The sequence below is a fragment of the Suncus etruscus genome, chromosome 4 (assembly GCF_024139225.1).
Source record: "Suncus etruscus isolate mSunEtr1 chromosome 4, mSunEtr1.pri.cur, whole genome shotgun sequence".
In the NCBI taxonomy this organism is placed as follows: Eukaryota; Metazoa; Chordata; class Mammalia; order Eulipotyphla; family Soricidae; genus Suncus; species Suncus etruscus.
Genome location: NC_064851.1, coordinates 159,499,047 through 159,519,940, shown reverse-complemented (window position 1 = coordinate 159,519,940; position 20,894 = coordinate 159,499,047). Strand labels below are relative to the sequence as shown.

The 20,894-nt window shown below is 38.4% G+C and overlaps 1 protein-coding gene and 1 non-coding gene across 2 annotated transcripts in view; both read right to left on the bottom strand.

Annotated features, from left to right (window-relative positions):
* CEP120 (centrosomal protein 120) overlaps positions 1 to 20,894 on the bottom strand; it is an 82,465-nt gene that overhangs the window by 15,930 nt on the left and 45,641 nt on the right. The window contains exons 15-18 of the mRNA XM_049771412.1: positions 18,022 to 18,114; positions 16,974 to 17,135; positions 13,690 to 13,812; positions 254 to 352 (exon numbers count right to left, since the gene is read on the bottom strand). Of these exons, the coding sequence (XP_049627369.1) occupies positions 254 to 352; positions 13,690 to 13,812; positions 16,974 to 17,135; positions 18,022 to 18,114 (477 nt within the window). The remainder of the gene's footprint in view (positions 1 to 253; positions 353 to 13,689; positions 13,813 to 16,973; positions 17,136 to 18,021; positions 18,115 to 20,894) is intronic.
* LOC126008507 (U6 spliceosomal RNA) lies at positions 16,787 to 16,893 on the bottom strand. Its single transcript, XR_007495834.1, has one exon. It is a non-coding gene; the product is annotated as a U6 spliceosomal RNA (small nuclear RNA).

The window sequence follows — 20,894 nt, the reverse complement described above, 5'->3', positions numbered from 1 at the left end:
AGCTCATGCAACATAAGCACCTTACCCCACTGTACTGCACTATCTCTCTAGCACTGACAGGTTGTTTTAAATAAAGAAAAATGAGTATCTCATACACAATACATTAGAATGAAAAGGAAAAACCCTCATCTCAAAGTAGCACAAGTGATTTAAATGCAGACATCTGGCCCTAACAGATATTGCCAAATATGCAAACTTGTAAAGAATCAAGGGAAAAAGAGCAATAATCCATCATCAGTTATAAGGTACATACCTGTTTAAGTCTGGCAAGTTCTTTCAAAGCTCGTCCCCATTGCTGTTTGTAATGTAGTTTAGACTTAGTTGCAGATTCCAACTTTCTTTCAAGTTCAACCTAACAGTGATTAAAATCATATCAAGTGAAACACTATCCCACTGTGTACAATCACTGAAAGATAATATATACAAAGAGTCTGGCTTAAGAAAAGAGTTTATGTAGTGTAACATACGACATCATCTCGAACTGTTATATAATTTACTATAAATATTATGGCACATGAACATTTTCTTGTTTAAAATATAGTTTTATTTCTATTGCCTAACAGCCTACACTATAAAGACTGTATGTCTTACGCTCCAGACAGTAACTATTAATGTACTCGAAACATACATAGTACATAAAGATCAGGGTGAAAAATACATTCATTTTTTACTAAAAACATTTCTAACTGTTAGCATTCCAATTTAGCTGGCACCCTGAAAAATTAATTTTTGGCAGGATTATCATTTTGTGGAATTTTGCTTTCAGTGAAGACCTAGCAAGAATACTTTCGTAACTTGATTAAAAAATATTATAGACTGCCAAAAACAGGAAAATGCTTTATGAGAAAGCAATGCTTTAAGAGTAAACAGTTAAAATAGTATTATAAAGCTTAAAGTAAATCAAGAAATTAAAAAATTATATTTTATTTTTCATTTTGTCAAGAATATAGGAAGAAAAACACAAAAGTGATTCAATAAGAAATGTGGTTATTTATACTTGCAGCAGGCAATCTGTTGTGCATGAACATGAACTCTGGCCAACTTGGCTCTCTTTAGGAATGCACACTTTCAATGTTTCAAGCAAAGTACCAAACAAATCCATACAGCCCACAGACAGTTTTACTATTTAAGTGATAATATAATAATGTGTCTGAATTACAGTAAAATACTGCCAGTCTAAACTGATCTGATTCTTTTATGTCAAGTCTAGTTTTTCCCAGATACACAACTCAATATTTTTCAGAAAAATTAAACCAGACACTATCCAAAAGTTCAAACTTCAGAAAATGACGATGAAAGAAAAAATGGTTCGCCAAATTCCCTTCACAAAAGACTAGAATATTCTCTGCAGTAATATATGACTTCATAAAGTAAAGGCCTGTTCTGCTTTACAATTTCTTCATGCCTTGGAATCAAATGTGTTGACACTTCACAACTAAGACTCATAAGTCTTAAATGAAATAATACTCAAGTTCTGAGATTATCAAAGATTTTTTCCAATTATACCCCAAATTGATACATACTGGTAATTTAATTATAGCAATATGCCATGGTAACAGCAAAATATCTTTATAGCTGTGAGATATGAGAAGCGTATAGTTATGTAAGTGACATTGTTCATGGATCTTGGAGATTTGGTATTTTGGATAAACCTTAATGAATTGTTTATACCCAAGTGACTAGCCCCATTCGAAAGTCACACATTTAGGGGTCAGAGCAGTGACATGGAGTGGTAAGGTGTGTCTGCCTTGCTGGCGCTAGCCTAAGACAGACCACGGTTCCGTCCCCCTGCATCCCATATGGTCCCCAAGCCAGGAGTGATTTCTTTTTTTTTTTTTTTCGGGCCACACCTGTTTGATGCTCAGGGGTTACTCCTGGCTAAGTGCTCAGAAATTGCCCCTGGCTTTGGGGGACCATATAGGACGCCGGGGGATAGAACCGAGGTCCTTCCTTGGCTTGGCTAGCGCTTGCAAGGCAGACACCTTACCTCTAGCGACACCTCACTGGCCCCCCAGAAGTGATTTCTGAGTGCATACCCAGGAGTAACCCCTGAGTGTCACCAGGTGTGGCCCTCCCCCAAAAAACAAAGTCACACATTTAAATACATACATATGTATATACACAATATACATAATTAGTTCCATCAAGATTATAAAAAATATAGTTTAGCTAGTATGTGAGATATAAACCTAATTTCTTTGTATTAAAGTCAACAATTAGGTTGTTATTTAATGATACAATTGCCTCTGCAAATTTCCAGAGACATAGCATGTAAGTAGAGTTTTTATATCATTTCGGAGCCTTTCATGATCTTGAGTTAAATTTTTTTTTGTGTTTTATTTATTTTTTTTATTTAAACAACTTTATTACATACATGATTGTGTTTGGGTTTCAGTCATGTAAAGAACACCACCCATCACCAGTGCAACATTCCCATCTCCAATGTTCCAAATCTCCCTCCTCCCCACCCGACCCCCGCCTGTACTCTAGACAGGCTTTCTATTTCCCTTGTACATTCTCATTATTAGGATAGTTCAAGACGTAGTTATTTCTCTAACTCTCATCCCTGTTTGTGGTGAGCTTCATAAGGTGAGCTGGAACTTCCAGCTCTTTTCTCTTTTGTGTCTGAAAGTTATTATTGCAAGAATGTCTTTCATTTTTCTTAAAACCCATAGATGAGTGCGATCATTCTGCGTCTTTCTCTCTCTCTCTCTCTGACTTATTTCACTCAGCATAATAGATTCCATGTACATCCATGTATAGGAAAATTTCATGACTTCATCTCGCCTGACAGCTGCATAATATTCCATTGTGTATATGTACCACAGTTTCTTTAGCCATTTGTCTGTTGAAGGGCATCTTGGTTGTTTCCAGAGTCTTGCTATGGTAAATAGTGCTGTGATGAATATAGGTGTAAGGAAGGGATTTTTGTATTGTATTTTTGTGTTCCTAGGGTATATTCCTAGGAGTAGTATAGCTGGATCGTATGGGAGTTCGATTTCCAGTTTTTGGAGGAATCTCCATATCACTTTCCATAAAGGTTGAACTAATAGCATTCCCACCAGCAGTGAATAAGAGTTCCTTTCTCTCCACATCCCCGCCAACACTGCTTGTTTTGAGTTAAATTTTAAGTAGATTTGGAACTTGAGAAAAACTCTGCCTTTGTATTTTTTTCCAGGCTTTCTTTGTCCATAACTGAAATTGAGTATCATAGACCAAGTTAAAAACTCCTGAATTGAGGGGCCAGAGAGATGGCATGGAGGTAGGGTGCTTGCCTTGCATGCAGAAGGATGGTGGTTCGAATTCCAGCATCCCATATGGTCCCCTGTGCCTGCCAGGGCAATTTCTGAGCGTAGAGTCAGGAGTAACCCCTGAGCACTGCCGGGTGTGACCCAAAAACAAAACAAAACAAACAAACAAACAAACAAACAAAAACTCCTAAATTGAAAATTAACTTTAGAACCTAACTCTAATTTAGAACTGGAAAAGATGGAGAGCAGAGACTAATGCTTATTACACTCTTTTGGGGATCAGGGGGTGGAATTCACACTCAAGAAACTCAGAAGCTAAACCTCATTTTGCGCTTACGAATTAACTCCTGGCAGTGCTCAGCATGCAATGCAAATATCCTCCCACTGTACTAGTGCTCTCGCCTATTATTCTGTAATAATAGTCTAAGTCTAATAGTTGAATAGTCTAGCACTCTAGACTATTTATTCTTTAATTTCCCTATTTCTTACTTTCAGATGACCACGATTCTCTACAGAAATATGACATTGTCTTCATCTCTAATACCTTATTCATAGAGCTCACTGGAACAAAGAACTCTAGCTTTTCCCTTTAAAGGTTTTGCTATTTTTTTCCTTTCTAGTCCCATTCCATCTCTTTAACTTAGACTTCTCTTGTCATCTTGGCCTTAAATATGCCAATCTACAAATTATATTAGATCATTTCATTCTTTACTAAAAAGTCTACTGTCTTCAACCAAATTTCCTATCCAACATGTCAAGATACACCAAAACGTGATTTCTCTCCTACCTACTCAACATATAGATGATTCATCTTTTCTGAATTAATTTCTATCCTGTTCCCAATGCTTGATTATACTTGGTTGCTTCAGGATAAATCAATTTCCCAATTACTTACTAAATAAATAATAAAAGAGAGGCTTCCCCCAATGGATAATATGTAACTGTTATTTTTTTGTCTCGCTTTTACCCTTTATCATAGGTCAAGATGGGGAAGGCATACACAATAGCCTACTAGATAGTCTTAAATATCTAGTTTTTCTCTATTGCCTATTAGGTAATAATCTCATATCAATGTCCCAACTATTTTTTTAACTTATTTTAAAGCAGTTTATTGATTGATTGATTGGTTTTTGGGCCACACCCAGCGATGCTCAGAAGTTACTTCTGGCTCTGTGCTCAGAAATCGCTCCTGACAAGCTTGGGGGACCATACCGGATGCCAGGAATCAAGCCAGGTCCGTCCGGGTCTGCCATAAGCAAGGCAAACGCCTCACCACTGTGCTATCTCTCCTGCCCCTGTACCAACTATTTTTAAGCCAATTCCCAGTTACAAGAAAATTATAAGCTACCATTCTTTTTTTTTTTTTTAATAGAAGAAAGGATATCAAGGTATGTCTTAATTTATTTTGAGACCATTTCGGGAAAAATAAGAATTAAAAAAATCAGAAAGGGAAAAAGTTCATAGACTTAAATAAAATACTTTTTCTCTTTAGAACTTTGATCTCAGGCCAGAGTACAGCAATAGGACATTTGCCTTGCATGCAGATGACCCGGGCCAGATCCCCAGTACCCTTATGGTCTCCTGAGCCTGCCAGGAGCAATTTATGAGCATAGAGCCAGGAGTAGCCCCTGAGAACCACCAGATGTGGTCCCCCATCCCAAAAAAAAGAACTTTGAGGGGCTGGTGAGGTAGCACTAGAGGTAAGGTGTCTGCCTTGCAAGCGCTAGCCAAGGAAGGACCATGGTTCAATCCCCCAGCCTCCTATATGGTCCCCCCCAAGCCAGGGGCAATTTCTGAGCCCTTAGCCAGGAGTAACCCCTGAGCATCAAAAGGGTGTGGCCCCTCCCCCAAACAAACAAACAAACAAACAAAGAACTTTGATCTCTTTATTAGTAAAGAAATAAGATTCTGTCCTCTTCTGGCTTACAGAGAATTTGGTTGTTTTGTTTGGGGACCACACCGGGCTGTGCCTGGCCTTACTCCTTGCTCTTTGCTCAGGAATTACTCCCAGTGGGCAGGGGGGACCACAGGGATTACATCCGGGCTGGTCCTGTGAAGGTAAGCATCTTACCCACTGTACCATTGCTCTGGCCCAATAAAGAATGCTGTTTATTTTAATTTGAGAAGCCCTAGGGTTTCTGAAAAAATTGTATATGTAGCTCTGCAGTAGAGAATTTTCATATAAAACCAGCATGGCAAAAAATTAATTAAAAACTAAGACAACTTGTTTTAATCAACACTTAAATATGCAGGATGAATATATCAGGTCTGATAGAATGTTCATTTATGTATTTGTTTCCACCTTCAGTCATGTCGTAGTAATAAGATAATTAGTGAGCATTCTATTGGTGGAAAAGTAGTAGGAGGATACTTTAAAACCTACGTAAATTAATTTCTATGGGAAATATAGTCTTTTTTTTTCTCTTTATTTGAATATCTTGATTACATAAATGATTGTGATAAGGTTTCAGTCATATAAAGATCACCCCTCTTCACCAGTGCAACATTCCCGCCACCAAAGTCCCAAATCTCCCTCCATCCCACCCCACCCCCACCTGTACTCCAGACAGGCTTTCCAGTTCCCTCATTCATTCACTTGATTATGGTAGTTCTCAGTGTAGTTATTTCTATAACTGTGCTCACCACTCTTGTGGTGAGCTTCATGGAGTGAGCTGGTGTTCCAGCTCTCCTCTAATTGTCTCTGAGGATTGTTACAAAAATGACTTTTATTTTTCTTAAAACCCATAGATGAGTGAGACTATTCTGCGTCTCTCTCTCTCCCTCTGACTTATTTCACTGAGCATGATAGATTCCATGTACATCCATGTATAGAAAAATTTCATGACTTCATCTCTCCTGACGGCTGCATAATATTCCATTGTGTATATGTACCACAGTTTCTTTAGCCATTCGTCTGTTGAAGGCATCTTGGTTTTTTCCAGAGCCTGGCTATTGTGAATAGTGCTGCAATAAATATAGGTGTGAGGAAGGGGTTTTTGTATTGTATTCTTGTGCTCCTAGGGTATATCCCTAGGAGTGGAATAGCTGGGTCGAATGGGAGCTCAATTTCCAGTTTTTGAAGAAACCTCCATATCGCTTTCCATAGAGGCTGTACTAGACGGCATTCCCACCAGCAGTGGATAAGAGTTCCTTTCTCTCCACATCCCCGCCAGCACTGATTGTTCTCATTCTTTGTGATGTGCGCCAATCTCTGTGGTGTGAGGTGGTATCTCATCGTTGTTTTGATTTGCATCTCTCTGATGATTAGTGACGAGGAGCATTTTTTCATGTGTCTTTTGGCCATTTGTATTTCTTTTTTATCAAAGTGTCTGTTCATTTCTTCTCCCCATTTTTTGATGGGATTAGATGTTTTTTTTTTTTTTGTAAAGTTCTGTCAGTGCCCTGTATATTTTGGATATTAGCCCCTTATCTGAAGGATGTTGGGTGAATAGTTTCTCCCACTCAGTGGGTGACTCTTGTATCCTGGGCACTATTTCTTTTGAGGTGCAGAAGCTTTTCAGTTTAATGTATTCCCATCTGTTAATCTCTGCTTCCACTTGTTTGGAAAGTGCAGTTTCCTCCTTGAAGATACCTTTAGTCTCAATGTCATGGAGTGTTTTACCGACATGTTGTTCTATATACCTTATGGTATCTGGTCTGATATCAAGGTCTTTAATCCATTTGGATTTTACCTTCGTACATGATGTTAACTGGGGGTCTATGTTCGCTTTTTTGCAAGTCACTAACCAGTTCTGCCAGCACCACTTGTTGAAGAGATTTTCTCTGCTCCACTTAGGATTTCTTGCTCCTTTGTCAAAAATTAGGTAATTGTATGCCTGGGGAATGTTCTCTGAGAACTCAAGCCTATTCCACTGATCTGAGGGTCTGTCTTTATTCCAATACCATGCTGTTTTAATAACTATTGCTTTGTAGTACAGTTTAAAGTTGGGGAAAGTAATGCCTCCCATTTTCCTTTTCCCTAGGAGTGCTTTAGCTATTCGAGGATGTTTATTGTTCCAGATGAACTTCATAAGTGTTTGATCCACTTCTTTGAAGAATGTCATGGGTATTTTTAAGGGGATCGCATTAAATCTGTATAATGCTTTGGGGAGTATTGCCATTTTAATGATGTTAATCCTGCCAAGCCATGAGCAGGGTAAGTGTTTCCATTTCCGTGTGTCCTCTCTTATTTCTTGGAGCAGGGCTTTATAGTTTTCTTTGTATAGGTCCTTCACGTCTTTGGTCAAGTTGACTCCAAGATATTTGAGTTTGTGTGGCACTATTGTGAATGGGATTGCTTTCCTGACTTCCATCTCTTCCCTATTATTATTGGTGTATAAAAAGGCCATTGATTTCTGTAGGTTGATTTTGTAGCCTGCCACCTTGCTATATGAATCTATTATTTCTAGAAGCTTTTTGGTAGAGTCTTTAGGGTTTTCTAAGTAGAGTATCATGTCATCTGCAAACAATGAGAGTTTGACTTCTTCCTTTCCTATCTGAATTCCCTTGATATCTTTTTCTTGCCTGATCGCTATAACAAGAACTTCCAGTACTATATTGAAGAGGAGTGGTGAAAGAGGACAGCCTTGTCTTGTACCCGAATTTAGAGGAAAGGCTTTTAGTTTTTCTCCATTGAGGATAATATTTGCCATTGGCTTGTGGTAGATGGCTTCAACTAGATTGAGAAAGGTTCCTTCCATTCCCATCTTGCTGAGAGTTTTGATCAAGAATGGGTGTTGGACCTTATCAAATGCTTTCTCTGCATCTATTGATATGATCATGTGATTTTTATTTTTCTTGTTGTTGATGTTGTGTATGATGTTAATAGATTTACGGATGTTAAACCATCCTTGCATTCCTGGGATGAAGCCTACTTGGTCGTAGTGTATGATCTTCTTGATGATGCATTGGATCCTATTTGCCAGGATTTTGTTGAAGATCTTTGCATCAGCATTCATCAGGGATATTGGTCTGTAATTTTCTTTTTTGGCAGCGTCTCTGTCTGGTTTTGGTATCAAGGTAATGTTGGCTTCATAAAAGCTGTTTGGGAGAGTTCCCTTTTTTTCAATTTCATGGAAGAGTCTGGCTAGGATTGGTAGTAGCTCCTCTTGAAAGATTTGAAAAAATTCATTAGGAAAACCATCTGGGCCTGGGCTTTTCTTTTTTGGTAGATGTTTGATTACAGTTTCAATTTCCTCAGTAGTGATGGGGGTGTTTAGATATGCTACATCCTCCTTACTTAAATGTGGAAGGTTATAAGTGTCCAAGAATTTTTCCATTTCTTCTAGGTTCTCATGTTTTGTAGCATAAAGTTTCTCAAAGTAGCCTCTGATTATCCTTTGGATCTCTGCAATTTCTGTTGTGATCTCCCCCTTTTCATTTCTAATACGGGTTATCAGATTTCTCTCTCTCTCTCTCTTTCTTTGTGAGTTTTGCCAATGGTCTATCTTGTTTATTTTTTCAAAGAACCAGCTTCTGCTTTCGTTGATCTTTCGGATTGCTTTTTGGTTTTCCACTTCATTGAGTTCCGCTTTCAGCTTTATTATTTCCTTCTGTCTCCCTATTTTTGGTTCATTCTGTTGGTCATTTTCTAATTGTTTAAGCTGCGCCATTAAGTTATTCAGGTATGCTCCTTCTTCCTTCCTGATGTGTGCTTGTAGAGCTATAAATTTTCCTCTCAGGACTGCTTTTGCTGTGTCCCATAGATTCTGGCAGTTTGTGTCTTCATTATCATTTGTTTCCAGGAAAGTTTTGATTTCCTTTTTGATTTCATCTCGGACCCACTGGTTGTTCAGTAGCAGGGTGTTTAATTTACAATTGTTAAAGTTTTTCTTCTGTGTGGCTTTGTATTTCACATCTAATTTCAGAGCCTTGTGGTCAGCAAAGGTAGCCTGCAAGATTTCTATCCTCTTGATTTTATGGAGGTATGTTTTATGTGTCAGCATGTAGTCTATTCTGGAGAATGACCCATGTACATTGGAAAAGAATGTGTATCCAGGTTTTTTGGGATGGAGTGTCCTGTATATATCTACTAGTCCTCTTTCTTCCATAACACTTTTCAGGGCTAGTATGTTTTTGTTGGGTTTCAGTCTGGTTGACCTATCAAGTGTTGATAGGGCTGTGTTGAAGTCTCCCACAATGATTGTGTTATTACTGATTTCTTCTTTCAGATTTGTCAGTAATTGTATTAGATAATTTGCTGTTCTCTCATTGGGTGCATATATGTTTAATAGTCTGATTTCTTTCTGTTGCACATATCCCTTGATTAGTACATAGTGTCCATCTTTGTCCCTTACCACTTTTCTGAGTATAAAGTTGGTGTCATCTGATATTAATATGGCCACCCCAGCTTTTTTCAGGGTGTTGTTTGCTTGGATAATTTTCTTCCAACCTTTGATTTTGAGTCTAAGTTTGTTCTGACTATTCAGATGTGTTTCTTGTAGCAGAAGGTTGGATTCATCTTTTTGACCCATTTTGCCACTCTGTGTCTTTTAATTGGTGAATTTAGTCCATTGACATTGAGGGAGATGATTGTCATAGGATTTAATGTCATCTTTGTAGATAAGTTTGCTGTGTTTGTTGGTCTCTCTTGTCTTAGAGTAGACCTGTCAGTTTTTCCTTTAAGGCTGGTTTATCATCTGTGAAGTTTCTGAGCTGTTGTTTATCCGTGAAGCTGTGTATTCTTCCTCCAAACCTGAATGTGAGTCGGGCTGGGTGCAGTATTCTTGGGGAGGCATTCATTTCATTCAATCTTGTCACAATATCCAACCACTGTCTTCTGGCCTTGAGAGTTTCTTGTGACATGTCTGCTGTAAGTCTTAGGGATGCTCCTTTGAATGTAATTTCCCTTTTTGATCTTGCTGCTTTCAGTATTCTATCCCTATCTATGGGATTTGTCATTGTAACGAGGATGTGTCTTGGGGTGTTTTTCTTTGGGTCTCTTTTAGCTGGTATTCTTCGGGCATGCAGTATTTGATTGCATGTAGGCTTTAACTCTGGGAGTATCTCTTTGATGATGTCTTTGACAGTTGATTCTTCTTGGAGATCTCCTTCCTGGGTTTCTGGGACTCCAATGATTCTTATGTTGTTTCTGTTGAGTTTATCAAAGACTTCTATTTTCATCTCTTCGCATGCCTTGAGTACATTTTCCATTGCCTGTTTGTTTGTCTTAATGGTCTTTTCCAATTTCTTCTGTTGTGTTGAGCTTTTCTGCATCTCATCTTCCAGTACTCCGATTCTCTCCTCAGCTGCTGATACCCTGTTGGCGAGGCTATCCATTGTGGTTTTCAGTTGAGCAACCGTATTTTTCAGATCTGTTATTTCAGTTTGGAGTTTTCTGATTTCTGTTTTTGTGTTCTCTTCAGATCGATCTATGCTCTTTTTGAGGTCTACAAACATATTTCATATTTCTACTCTAAACTCCTTATCTGAAAGGTTAATCAGGTGGTTGTAATTTATTAGATCAACCGAGCTTTCGTCTTCATTCTCTATGTATGGTGTTTGCCTGCGAGTTTTCCCCATTGTCACGCTTGTAGTGTGGTTTTTCCTGCGTGTTGTGGTGGGGTTCATTGATTAGGAAGAGTTCGCGGCTGCAAAGGGAAGCGAAGCGGCTGAGCGCTTCTGCTGCCTCTAGTTGCAAGTCCTCAGAGTGAACAAAGGCAGGGCAGGGCAGAGCGATCCCGCAGCCCCAGAATGCAGCTGCTCACCAGCTTCAAAATGCAGTTTTTTTTGGGGGTGCGCTCCCTAGGCCCCTGAGGAAACCTTCGGAAGTTCAGAAGCACAGTTTCAGGCAGACAGAGATAGGAGTTTTCCCCGAAGTCCTCAGAGTGAACAAAGGCAGGGCAGGGCAAAGCGATACTGCGGCCCCAGATGCAGGCACTCACCAGCTTCAAAATGCAGTTTTTTTTGGGGGTGCGCTCCCTAGGCCCCTGAGGAAACCTTCGGAAGTTCAGAAGCACAGTTTCAGGCAGACAGAGATAGGAGTTTTCCCCGAAGTCCTCAGAGTGAACAAAGGCAGGGCAGGGCAGAGCGATTCCGCAGCCCCAGAATGCAGCTGCTCACCAGCTTCAAAATGCAGTTTTTTTTGGGGTGCGCTCCCTAGGCCCCTGAGGAAACCTTCGGAAGTTCAGAAGCACAGTTTCAGGCAGACAGAGATAGGAGTTTTCCCCGAAGTCCTCAGAGTGAACAAAGGCAGCGCAGGGCAGAGCGATCCCGCAGCCCCAGAATGCAGGCACTCACCAGCTTCAAAATGCAGTTTTTTTGAGGGTGCGCTCCCTAGGTCCCTGAGGAAACCTTCGGAAGTTCAGAAGCACAGTTTCAGGCAGACAGAGATAGGAGTTTTCCCCGAAGTCCTCAGAGTGAACAAAGGCAGGGCAGGGCAAAGCGATTCTGCGGCCCCAGAATGCAGGCACTCACCAGCTTCAAAATGCAGTTTTTTTGGGGGTGCGCTCCCTAGGCCCCTGAGGAAACCTTTGGAAGTTCAGAAGCACAGTTTCAGGCAGACAGAGATAGGAGTTTTCCCCTGGGAAATATAGTCTTTAACAGTTAATAAAGCTTGTGAGAATGAAATATCTAATGAGAGCTTGAGATGTCACTGGTTAGTACATAATTCCTATTTACAAAGTTAATACTTTCAAGGTAAAGAAAAAAATTTATTTGGATTCAAGTTCATTGATAGAGAAATGAAGCTGCCCCAGTATGAGAAGCACTAAGAGCAATATTTTGCAGCATGGGGCCAGAGAGATAGCAAAGCGAGTAGGGTGTCTGCCTTGCATGCAGCCGACCAGGTCTGGTCCTTGGCATCAATCTGTAACCCAAGCCTTCCAGGAGTAACCGCTGAGCACTGCTGTGTGTGACCCAAAACAAATTTTTTTCCAGTAATATTAGTTATTCTTTGCTATACTTTCAATGATCCATATTTTGACTGTTATCTAGTACATTCTCCCGAATGACACTTTCTGATTATTATGCTTCCATTATCATTCCTGTGCTTCACTATCACTTTTCAACATAGAAATCACATACTTTCATGCCTTTATTTTTTCTTTTTCTCTAAATGGTGCTGCCAGCGAAGCTCTATCAAAATGAGTGTCTCAAGAAGCATAAAGCAATAAAAAAAAAAGGTTTAACAGAGCAGGTAACATGCACCAGAGCATAACCCACCACTGTCATTTTCCATTTTCCTCCATAATTTCAGTGCTAGATTCACCCTTTCCCTTGCTATCTACTCTAATCTCACTGCACCTCAAGTTCTCTAACTTTTTCAGTATCTCCATATCAGCAACAAAAATGGGGAACAGGATCAATCTTCAAAAACAGCAAAATCCATAAAACTTCACCTATCATTTTGATTCTACCTGAAGTCTCACATTTTGTATTCTCCAAGCTGAAGTGTCTCTCCATTTGCATTCTAAACAGCATTTAGATTAGACTTCCTATCATCTGTCTTCTCTATTGTTATTGGGGTAACATTTTTCTTCAATCACTAGGCTACCAATGTTTTCTCATTCGTAATGCAATTATCACAGAGTCATAACTAGTGGACATTTTTGCTGGTAGTAAGAAACCAATTGTAACATTCAACCTCCAATCGCTCTAGGTCTCTGCAAAAGAAGCAACTGAATACAGTAAACTGGTGCCACAGATAATGGAAGCAGAAACACAGGAATGCCAGAGAAGCTCTGAGGAGAGAAGGCAGATATTTGCAGCAGCAGGACGTCCTTACCTTTGTGGGAACTAGAACTACACAGTGGGGGCTACTTGAAGAAAGCTGAAGAGAAGGGCTATGTGGTGGTGGAAAGAAAATGAATTACAACTACTGCCAGAGAAAAAAGGGAAACAGAAAAGAACTATCTGGGCTCTTCCACGCTACCACATACCAATCGTCTATTAGTGCCGCCTAGTGGTTGATATACAGAGTAGACTGTTTTGTGACAGAATAGTCAATACCTTACTTCCTCTGGCTCTTGCTTTTGTTTTGAAACTGGTTCTACAGATTTTCTGTAATTTCCAGCAATTAATTCTGTTGTGTATAACCAAACACTACTTAATACAAAATATAACTGACAGGGGCCAGAGAGATAACATGAAGGTAGGACGTTTGCCTTGTATGTAGAAGGATGGTGGTTTGAATCCTGGCATCCCATATGGTCCCCCGTGCCTGCCAGGAGCGATTTCTGAGTGTAGGGCCAGAAGTAACCCCTGAGTGCTGCTGGGTGTGACCCAACTCCGCCCCCCCCAATATATATATTTAACTGACAAAAGCCAAAAAACTCAAGCACCCAAAATGCCATGTGCTTTCAATTCTCTAATGCATTCTTACTTGAGCCTACACCAATTCTCTAATGCATTCTTACTTGAGCCTACACTACTAAAACAAGTAATTACCACTTGAGTTATACAAAATAATCACTAAGTTTGTGTAAACTGATACACGTACCTTTTCCAAGGTGAGAAGACTTATTTCCGACTGTAGACGGATTTCTGGTTTGTTGCTTTGCTGTTCCTTGAACTGATGATAGTCCTTTTCCAAAATCTTGTATTTATTTTCAGCATCATTCAGCTGTATTTTTTTTTAAAAAAAGAAGAATATAGTCATTTAAAAACAATGGCATGCAAAGTGTTAGCACTAGAAAATTGAAGATAGTCATTTTCCCTTATTCTAAAGCATGGTCATGATGAAAAAAAACGTAAGAAAATAAATTATGTAGAAAATTAGGATCTTGATGGAGGAAAAAAAAAAGAAAATTAGGATCTCATTAATATTTAGTTATGGGGTTATTGAGCCATACCTGGCAATGCTCAGGGCTTACTCCTGGTTTTGTGCTCAGGGATCACTTCTAGAAGACTTGAATTCTAAGGGGTGCCAGAAATCAGACCCAGGTCAGCCTGGGTGCAAAGCAAGCCCTATCTTCTGTACAATCACTGGCCTCAGATCTTTATTAATCTTTAAAATTTAGTAAATTAACAGGTAAACACTATACAAAATTTGAGTATAAAATTTTTTACAAAATTATTATTCTAAAAGTTCTTGCTAGTTGGCAAGTGGAAAGGTGACACTTGATACTGTATACTTAAGATATCACATTGTTACATAAGAATTTCATAACTCAAATACCATTATAAGTTATGTAAATTAAAGATGACCTAAAACTCTACTACTTATAGATTAAAAATAAAAACTGAGGCCAAATATCTGTCAGTAACAGGGGGCATGAGTATTTTAAGTGCTTGCCATTTGCACTGAATAATCCTCTGATGAAAGCAGATGGCACATGTCCTTAAATTAAGAAGAGTTTGCCTTGACTAACCAAACTCTCTTTGATTTTCCTTAGAGCAACTTCATCTTTCATAGCTTCACTGTTCTGGGTAGTTTTGAAATTTGGCTCTAAGGGATATTATAATAAATGTAAAAAAATCATTGATGAAACACTGACGATGCTTTTCAAAAACAGTCAATATGGCTACCAACTATTTGCGAACCCATTTCTATCTTTATTAAAACATTAAGACATTTAAAATGAAGACAATCTGTGGCAGAAGTAAATTCTAATTAGAATAATTTTCCCCCTGATGTATCTTTCACATTTTGCTGCAAACAAAGCTAATAAACAATATTTGGTATGTTTCTTATAATTTAAGGACATTATCAAAATTACTGAGATTACTAACAGCTCATAAAACTATAGGCTATCAGACATGCAGGATTCTTTCTTTGCTTTCAATGACACCTTTACTTCCTTGGCCAACCTTCTACCTGTCTAGTACATACAATGTGGTCAAAGTAAGAACCTAACCAGTTTTTTTTGTTTTTACAAACCAAACAATGTGTTGAATCCAGCAGATATGTCCACTGCCCTCTGCATTTCTCCCTACCCTGCCAGGTCTTAGATTATGTTCTAGGAGCATCCTGGGTAGTTAGATCATTTTCCACAAAGCAGATGTTCATTATACCAATTCCTCCTTTCTTCAATGCCCCATTTTTTTTTTCAAATATATCATAGCTTGATCTTATTTAGAAGAAAACACCCATTACTGGTGAATTTCATCACAATTGACCACTGTTATAATTTAAATGAAACCCTTGGAATAATAACCCAATTCATATTGGCAACCACTTAACCCCAGATGAAATGTTAAGGAAACTATTATTCATGACAGAATTTAATAAACTTGGGCATTTATCATACATATCTAATTACACTGAAGTTTTAGCTTGATCCAAAAACTGAAGGATATGCATCTCTGTGTATGCATCCAAAGTTGCATATGCAGAAATTTCATGGGTCAAGTGAACACATTACATTTGATGACCTGAAGACCAGTCAGGCTGAGAGTAGACAACAAAGCTAAAAGAATGATAGATGAGGTGAGACAGACAAGCAGGATCTAGGCAAAGGCTGAGGATGCAGGGAATGATTCTGACCATTATCCAATGAGCACTAAATCGACTGACAGGCTTCAGAGAAAGGTGTCTGTCATACTTCCCAAATCTTAAAAACTAACACTCTGATTACAGTGGAGAGAATAGAAGAGAGGGATCCATTATGAAATGCTCTGTGAAAGCACTTAAATAGTGGTTCGTTTTCAGTTTTAACTGAAAATATCCAAGTAGAGATATCAAACAGGAAATCAGGCAAGAGACTTTAGTACAAAGGATAAAATATGAAAGCTCCAAGGTACAGCTTGTTTCTAAACTTCAGGGCATAAATATGTCATTTAGTACAAACTATATCCTGCACCAAAAGTCCAACATTAATATGGATAAAACACACCTGGCAAAGGAATGACCCCCAAAATAGAAGGCTACAACAAAGAGAATTAAAGAAGCTGGAGAACATGTAAGCTGACACCCAGCTACTAACCCAAAACAAAGGCATTCCCACCTTCCTATTTTCTTTAAATACCTCCTTTGAGTTGTAAAAGCCCACATGGACAGGTACTTTTATCTCTCTTTTGACCTTCGCCTTCATGGTGAATTGGGAATGGGTCAATAAAGAAAGAACATTTCTGGTTTGGTGCTCAGAGACACCACAAGGGAGACACCACTGACTCCCTGACTCTCCTGACTGGCTTGGTTTATTAACCATTCATGGCTACCCTGTCTGCTTCAGACCCATCTGCCGGAGGGTGGAAATACATATGTTGTAGTGCTCTCACATACCAGGGGATTTATTTTACAAGAACACAGGAGAAGAAAGATGACAGAAGGATTACATAAATTATTGTAAAATAAATGTGGACACTGCTAGCTAATTAACAATTGAAAAGCGTCCAATAAATTTCATGATGGAAGAATGGGGAAGATAAGGTGAAAACATCTCAATTCTCCGTGTTTGCTAAAAGAATAGTTACCAGAAAAAAAAGGTAAAGTTGAAAATTAATAAAATGTAGCATAACCACAAGCAAATAATTTTACAAGAAAAATTATTTCAATATAGTCCTTTATTTTCACTTAGGAAAAGAACACTCAACTTCAAGTTTATTTGACCTTAATACAAAGAGTATGACCAACAGCCAACATTGTTCTTTTTTTTTTAAATATGGAACGTTTTACGAATTTGCATGTCATCCTTGCACAGGGGCCATGCTAACCTTCTCTGTATCATTCCAATTTTAGTATATGTGCTGCCGAAGCGAGCACATTATTCTAAATTTTTCTTCTTCTAAAATACAAATAAAGCAGCATAAAAAGATGATAAGAGATATAGATATTTGCTTAACCTGCTTCTGAAGTCGGTGTTTGTCCTCTTCCAACTGTTTGATCTTTAATTTTTCTAGTTCTACTTGATGAACATAATCTTCTTTGGCCCTGCGAAGAGCATCCTGAAGTTCTTGCAAATTCCGCTCACGTTCTGCTTTCACTTCCTTTCGTTCTCTCTGAAGCTTAAGTCAGAACATTTACAAATTAATTTTTGTTAATATACACGGGGCCACCTTGCCCACCCCGGTCTGAATTCCCAACATCATAGTTCCCTAAGCACCAAACTCTTGAGCACCATGTCAACAATTACCCCTGAGCATCACTGGGTAAAGGGAAGTAGAGGGAGAAGCAAAGGGAGAGAGATGACTTTAAGAAAGATAATCAAAAAAAAAAAAAAAGAAAAGAAAACAAGAAAGATAATCCTAATAGCTTGGTCCAAAAACTGAAGAAGCAGGAGAAGAGCAAAAGGGGACCTACTAAAAATATTCTTACTTAAACAGCACCCATTCTTTAATATAAACACATATTTCAAAATTTCTTTTCTTTCAGAAACTTATTTTCTGCCTAAGCACATGGAAGAAAGCAAAGCCTTAGTATTAACACCTAGTACTAAGTTGAAGCATCTATTCAACATGCAAATTCTAGGAAATAAAGAAAATTATTACCTAGACACAGGTAAACAAGTTTTCATCTATTTCAGTGATCTAATCTTCAGTAAGGAAGAGGAAATTCCCTTCTTTCTGATACTCAAACAAGGACTGCAAGCCCTTGAGTCTATGCTATGCTTTTCTCCAGGTATCACAACTATTCTTCCTTCCAAATAATGGAAAAAATCACCGTATTTTTTGCTCTATAAGACACTCTTGACCATTAGACGCACATAGTTTTTAGATGCTCTCCTCCCCTGAACTCAGTCCTCATCAACAGGTGGCATGTGCTCCAACAGGCGCACTTTTTTTTTTTGGGGGGGGGGAGGTTGAGAACAATGCATTTTCCACTATTTTATTTATAAGTATAAAGAAGAAGAAATGCACGAATTCATGAAACCAAGGTTGGGAAACACAATACCTCTGACTCTGCACTGGCAAGCTGCTGCTCTCGTTTCTCTAAGTCAATCAGAGTTTTTTGAAGTTTTCCCTCAAGAACAGTATATTCACCCACCTGAAATTAAAAAAAATGACTTTATATTTTATTCAAATATAAAACACAAAATCAAAAATGCATTTTTTTACTTAGGGATCTGAAAGTAGAAAAGCCTACATTACACCTACCAATTCCAAGCAGGTACTGTTTCTACTAACTATGAAGGAAGTGCCTCCAACACTTAATGTATAACTACTGACATTGGCGTCCTTTGAGGCCCTTTTCTAACAACCCAGTTTCATAGACATGAAAGCCTGCTCTGCTGTCAGTAATGATATGAATCCTTTTAGGGTAAAAGAACAAACTAACAAACTTTTAAAGCAATATTAGCAGATTCTTAACCTTTTAGTTCTGACTCATCATTTTTTTAGTAAGATTTTCTGAACTATTTTTTCTGTCCTCACAAGGCATTCTTCAAGGCCCAGGCTTACTATCGATCTCCACGTGCCCATAACCACTAACAATCTGGTTTGATGCTTTTAAGAATTCCAACCCTTGGGCCCGGAGAGATAGCACAGCGGCGTTTGCCTTGCAAGCAGCTGATCCAGGACCTAAGGTGGTTGGTTTGAATCCCGGTGTCCCATATGGTCCCGCGTGCCTGCCAGGAGCTATTTCTGAGCAGACAGCCAGGAGTAACCCCTGAGCAAAGCCAGGTGTGGCCCAAAAATCAAAAAAAAAAAAAAAAAAAAAAAGAATTCCAACCCTTAATTTCCCTTTGGAAAAAGACAAATACATTATATATATATATGTGTGTGTGTGTGTGTGTGTATAATATTTTATGTATATTTATGTAAATCTTAGCCCATATTTGAGACTGATGCTACCCATCACATATCATCCTAGTCTTTGCTTATTTTCTAAGATCAACAAAGATTCAACTATTATTCATTCACCTCTTACGATTTTTAATTCTAATAATATCTTGGATTTAACCAAGATTTAGGACTAAACCCTTTTAAAAATGGGAGAGCCAGAGATCCCGGCACTTGATCAGAGTGTAAACTGCCAAACACCTACAGAACATAGTCTTGAGTCTGTGTCTAACAATGGGAATAGTTTTCCTATGGATATTTGGGTGAATTAGGCCTAGCACAAGAATCATGACCATTTACATATTCTGTTAATTCTAATAGCTAATTTGAGTTCATCTAAATATATTTAGCAAGTATTCCATCTTCAACCAAATCACTAACACAAATGAATCAAATTCTGAGCACTCATAAATATCATAGAAGATAAACGAGGAGTGTTCACCCATATATTCATTCTCTAGCAATCCAACATCTGTGTTCCCCGAGTTTTTTTTTCCTCTGAGAATCTCATGTCTCTACAACAAGAACTCTTCCAAGTTCATTTTTCAAGTCCAAACCTCATTCCAGAGTTCAGATCTATAGTCCTAAATACTTGCTATGCATATCCATTTTCACTATGTACTTCATAATCCAACTCTGTAAAAACCTGGAATCATAATTCTCTTCACTGTGACTAACATACTAGCAACTAGCATACTGGGTAACTGGTTACTAGTACTTATACACTGGGTAAAACAAAATCCTCTGAAAACCATGTCCTAAGAGAATTCAAAATAGATATTTAATGTAACAGTTAAAATGCTGGGAAGAAAATGAGGAAAGAAGGCATGGTCAGAAAATATCTCAGATACTTAATGGAGACTAGAATTATCTATAAATAATGTTAATATTAGATTAACTAATCTCTAATTAATACAAAGGTCAACATTCTTTGAATCATTTTTTCTCACACTGGCCAATAAAACACACGCCAGGACAACTGGAAAAATCAGGGAAGATTGATAGCCTCTGCTATATAATCAGAGGACACTTTCTAGAAGGTGGATTTCCAGGCCAAGGCTGAGTTGTTTTTGTTTTCTTAAAAGGGGGGTGAGAGACCAAGTGTGGGAACCTCCTGATGAGGGAAGTGGCTTAGCATGTTTTTAAAAAAAACTATGGAGTGGCCTGTGTGGTTTAAAAGAAGACTGACAGAAGAAGGCAAGGCAGATCATAAACAGTCTTGCACAAGTCCTGGTAAGAACTTTCTGTTTTATTCTAACCGTAGTAAGCAATGTGGGCCTTTTTTTCTTTTTTTACAAGTGCATAACTTGACTTTTCATAACTGACATAACCTTATTTTTCAAACCTCTTGAGGCCAGAGAAATAGCATGGACACAAGTTAAGGCACTCATCTCAAATGCAGTCTACCCTCTATTTACCAATTGATCTCAGGCACCACATAAGGTCTCCTAAGAACCACCACAAATGATCCCTGTCAGCCAAACACCTTCCCACAAAAAAACTCTCATTTTTTGCGGATATGGATATAATAAGTGTGCTAGACCTATGACTAAAGGAATGGTTTAGGTAGTAACTTTAATGATGTAAGAGAAAGGTGGTAACTAATATGGGGGAAGTCCAGTGATTGAAGCCGTATAAAATGATTATATTCCAATATACACTCTAAATACCGAGCCAGACAGATTTGCTAATGAACTAAGGTGCGAAGTAAGAGTCAAACATGACTTGGTTTGTTGTAGGAATATTGAGAAAAGGGGAGGACCATTCATTAACATTCTAAACAGCCCAGTATAGTGTGTATTGCAGAACTTAATAATATAAGTAGACAGACTCTAGGGCTGGAGAGAGAGCACAGCGGTAGCCTGTTTGCCCAGCACTTGGAAAACCCGGGATGGGCCTGGATTCAATCCTCAGCATCGCATATGGTTTCCCAAACCACAATTTATTTTTTTTATTTTTGGGTAAACACCCAGCAACACTCAGGAG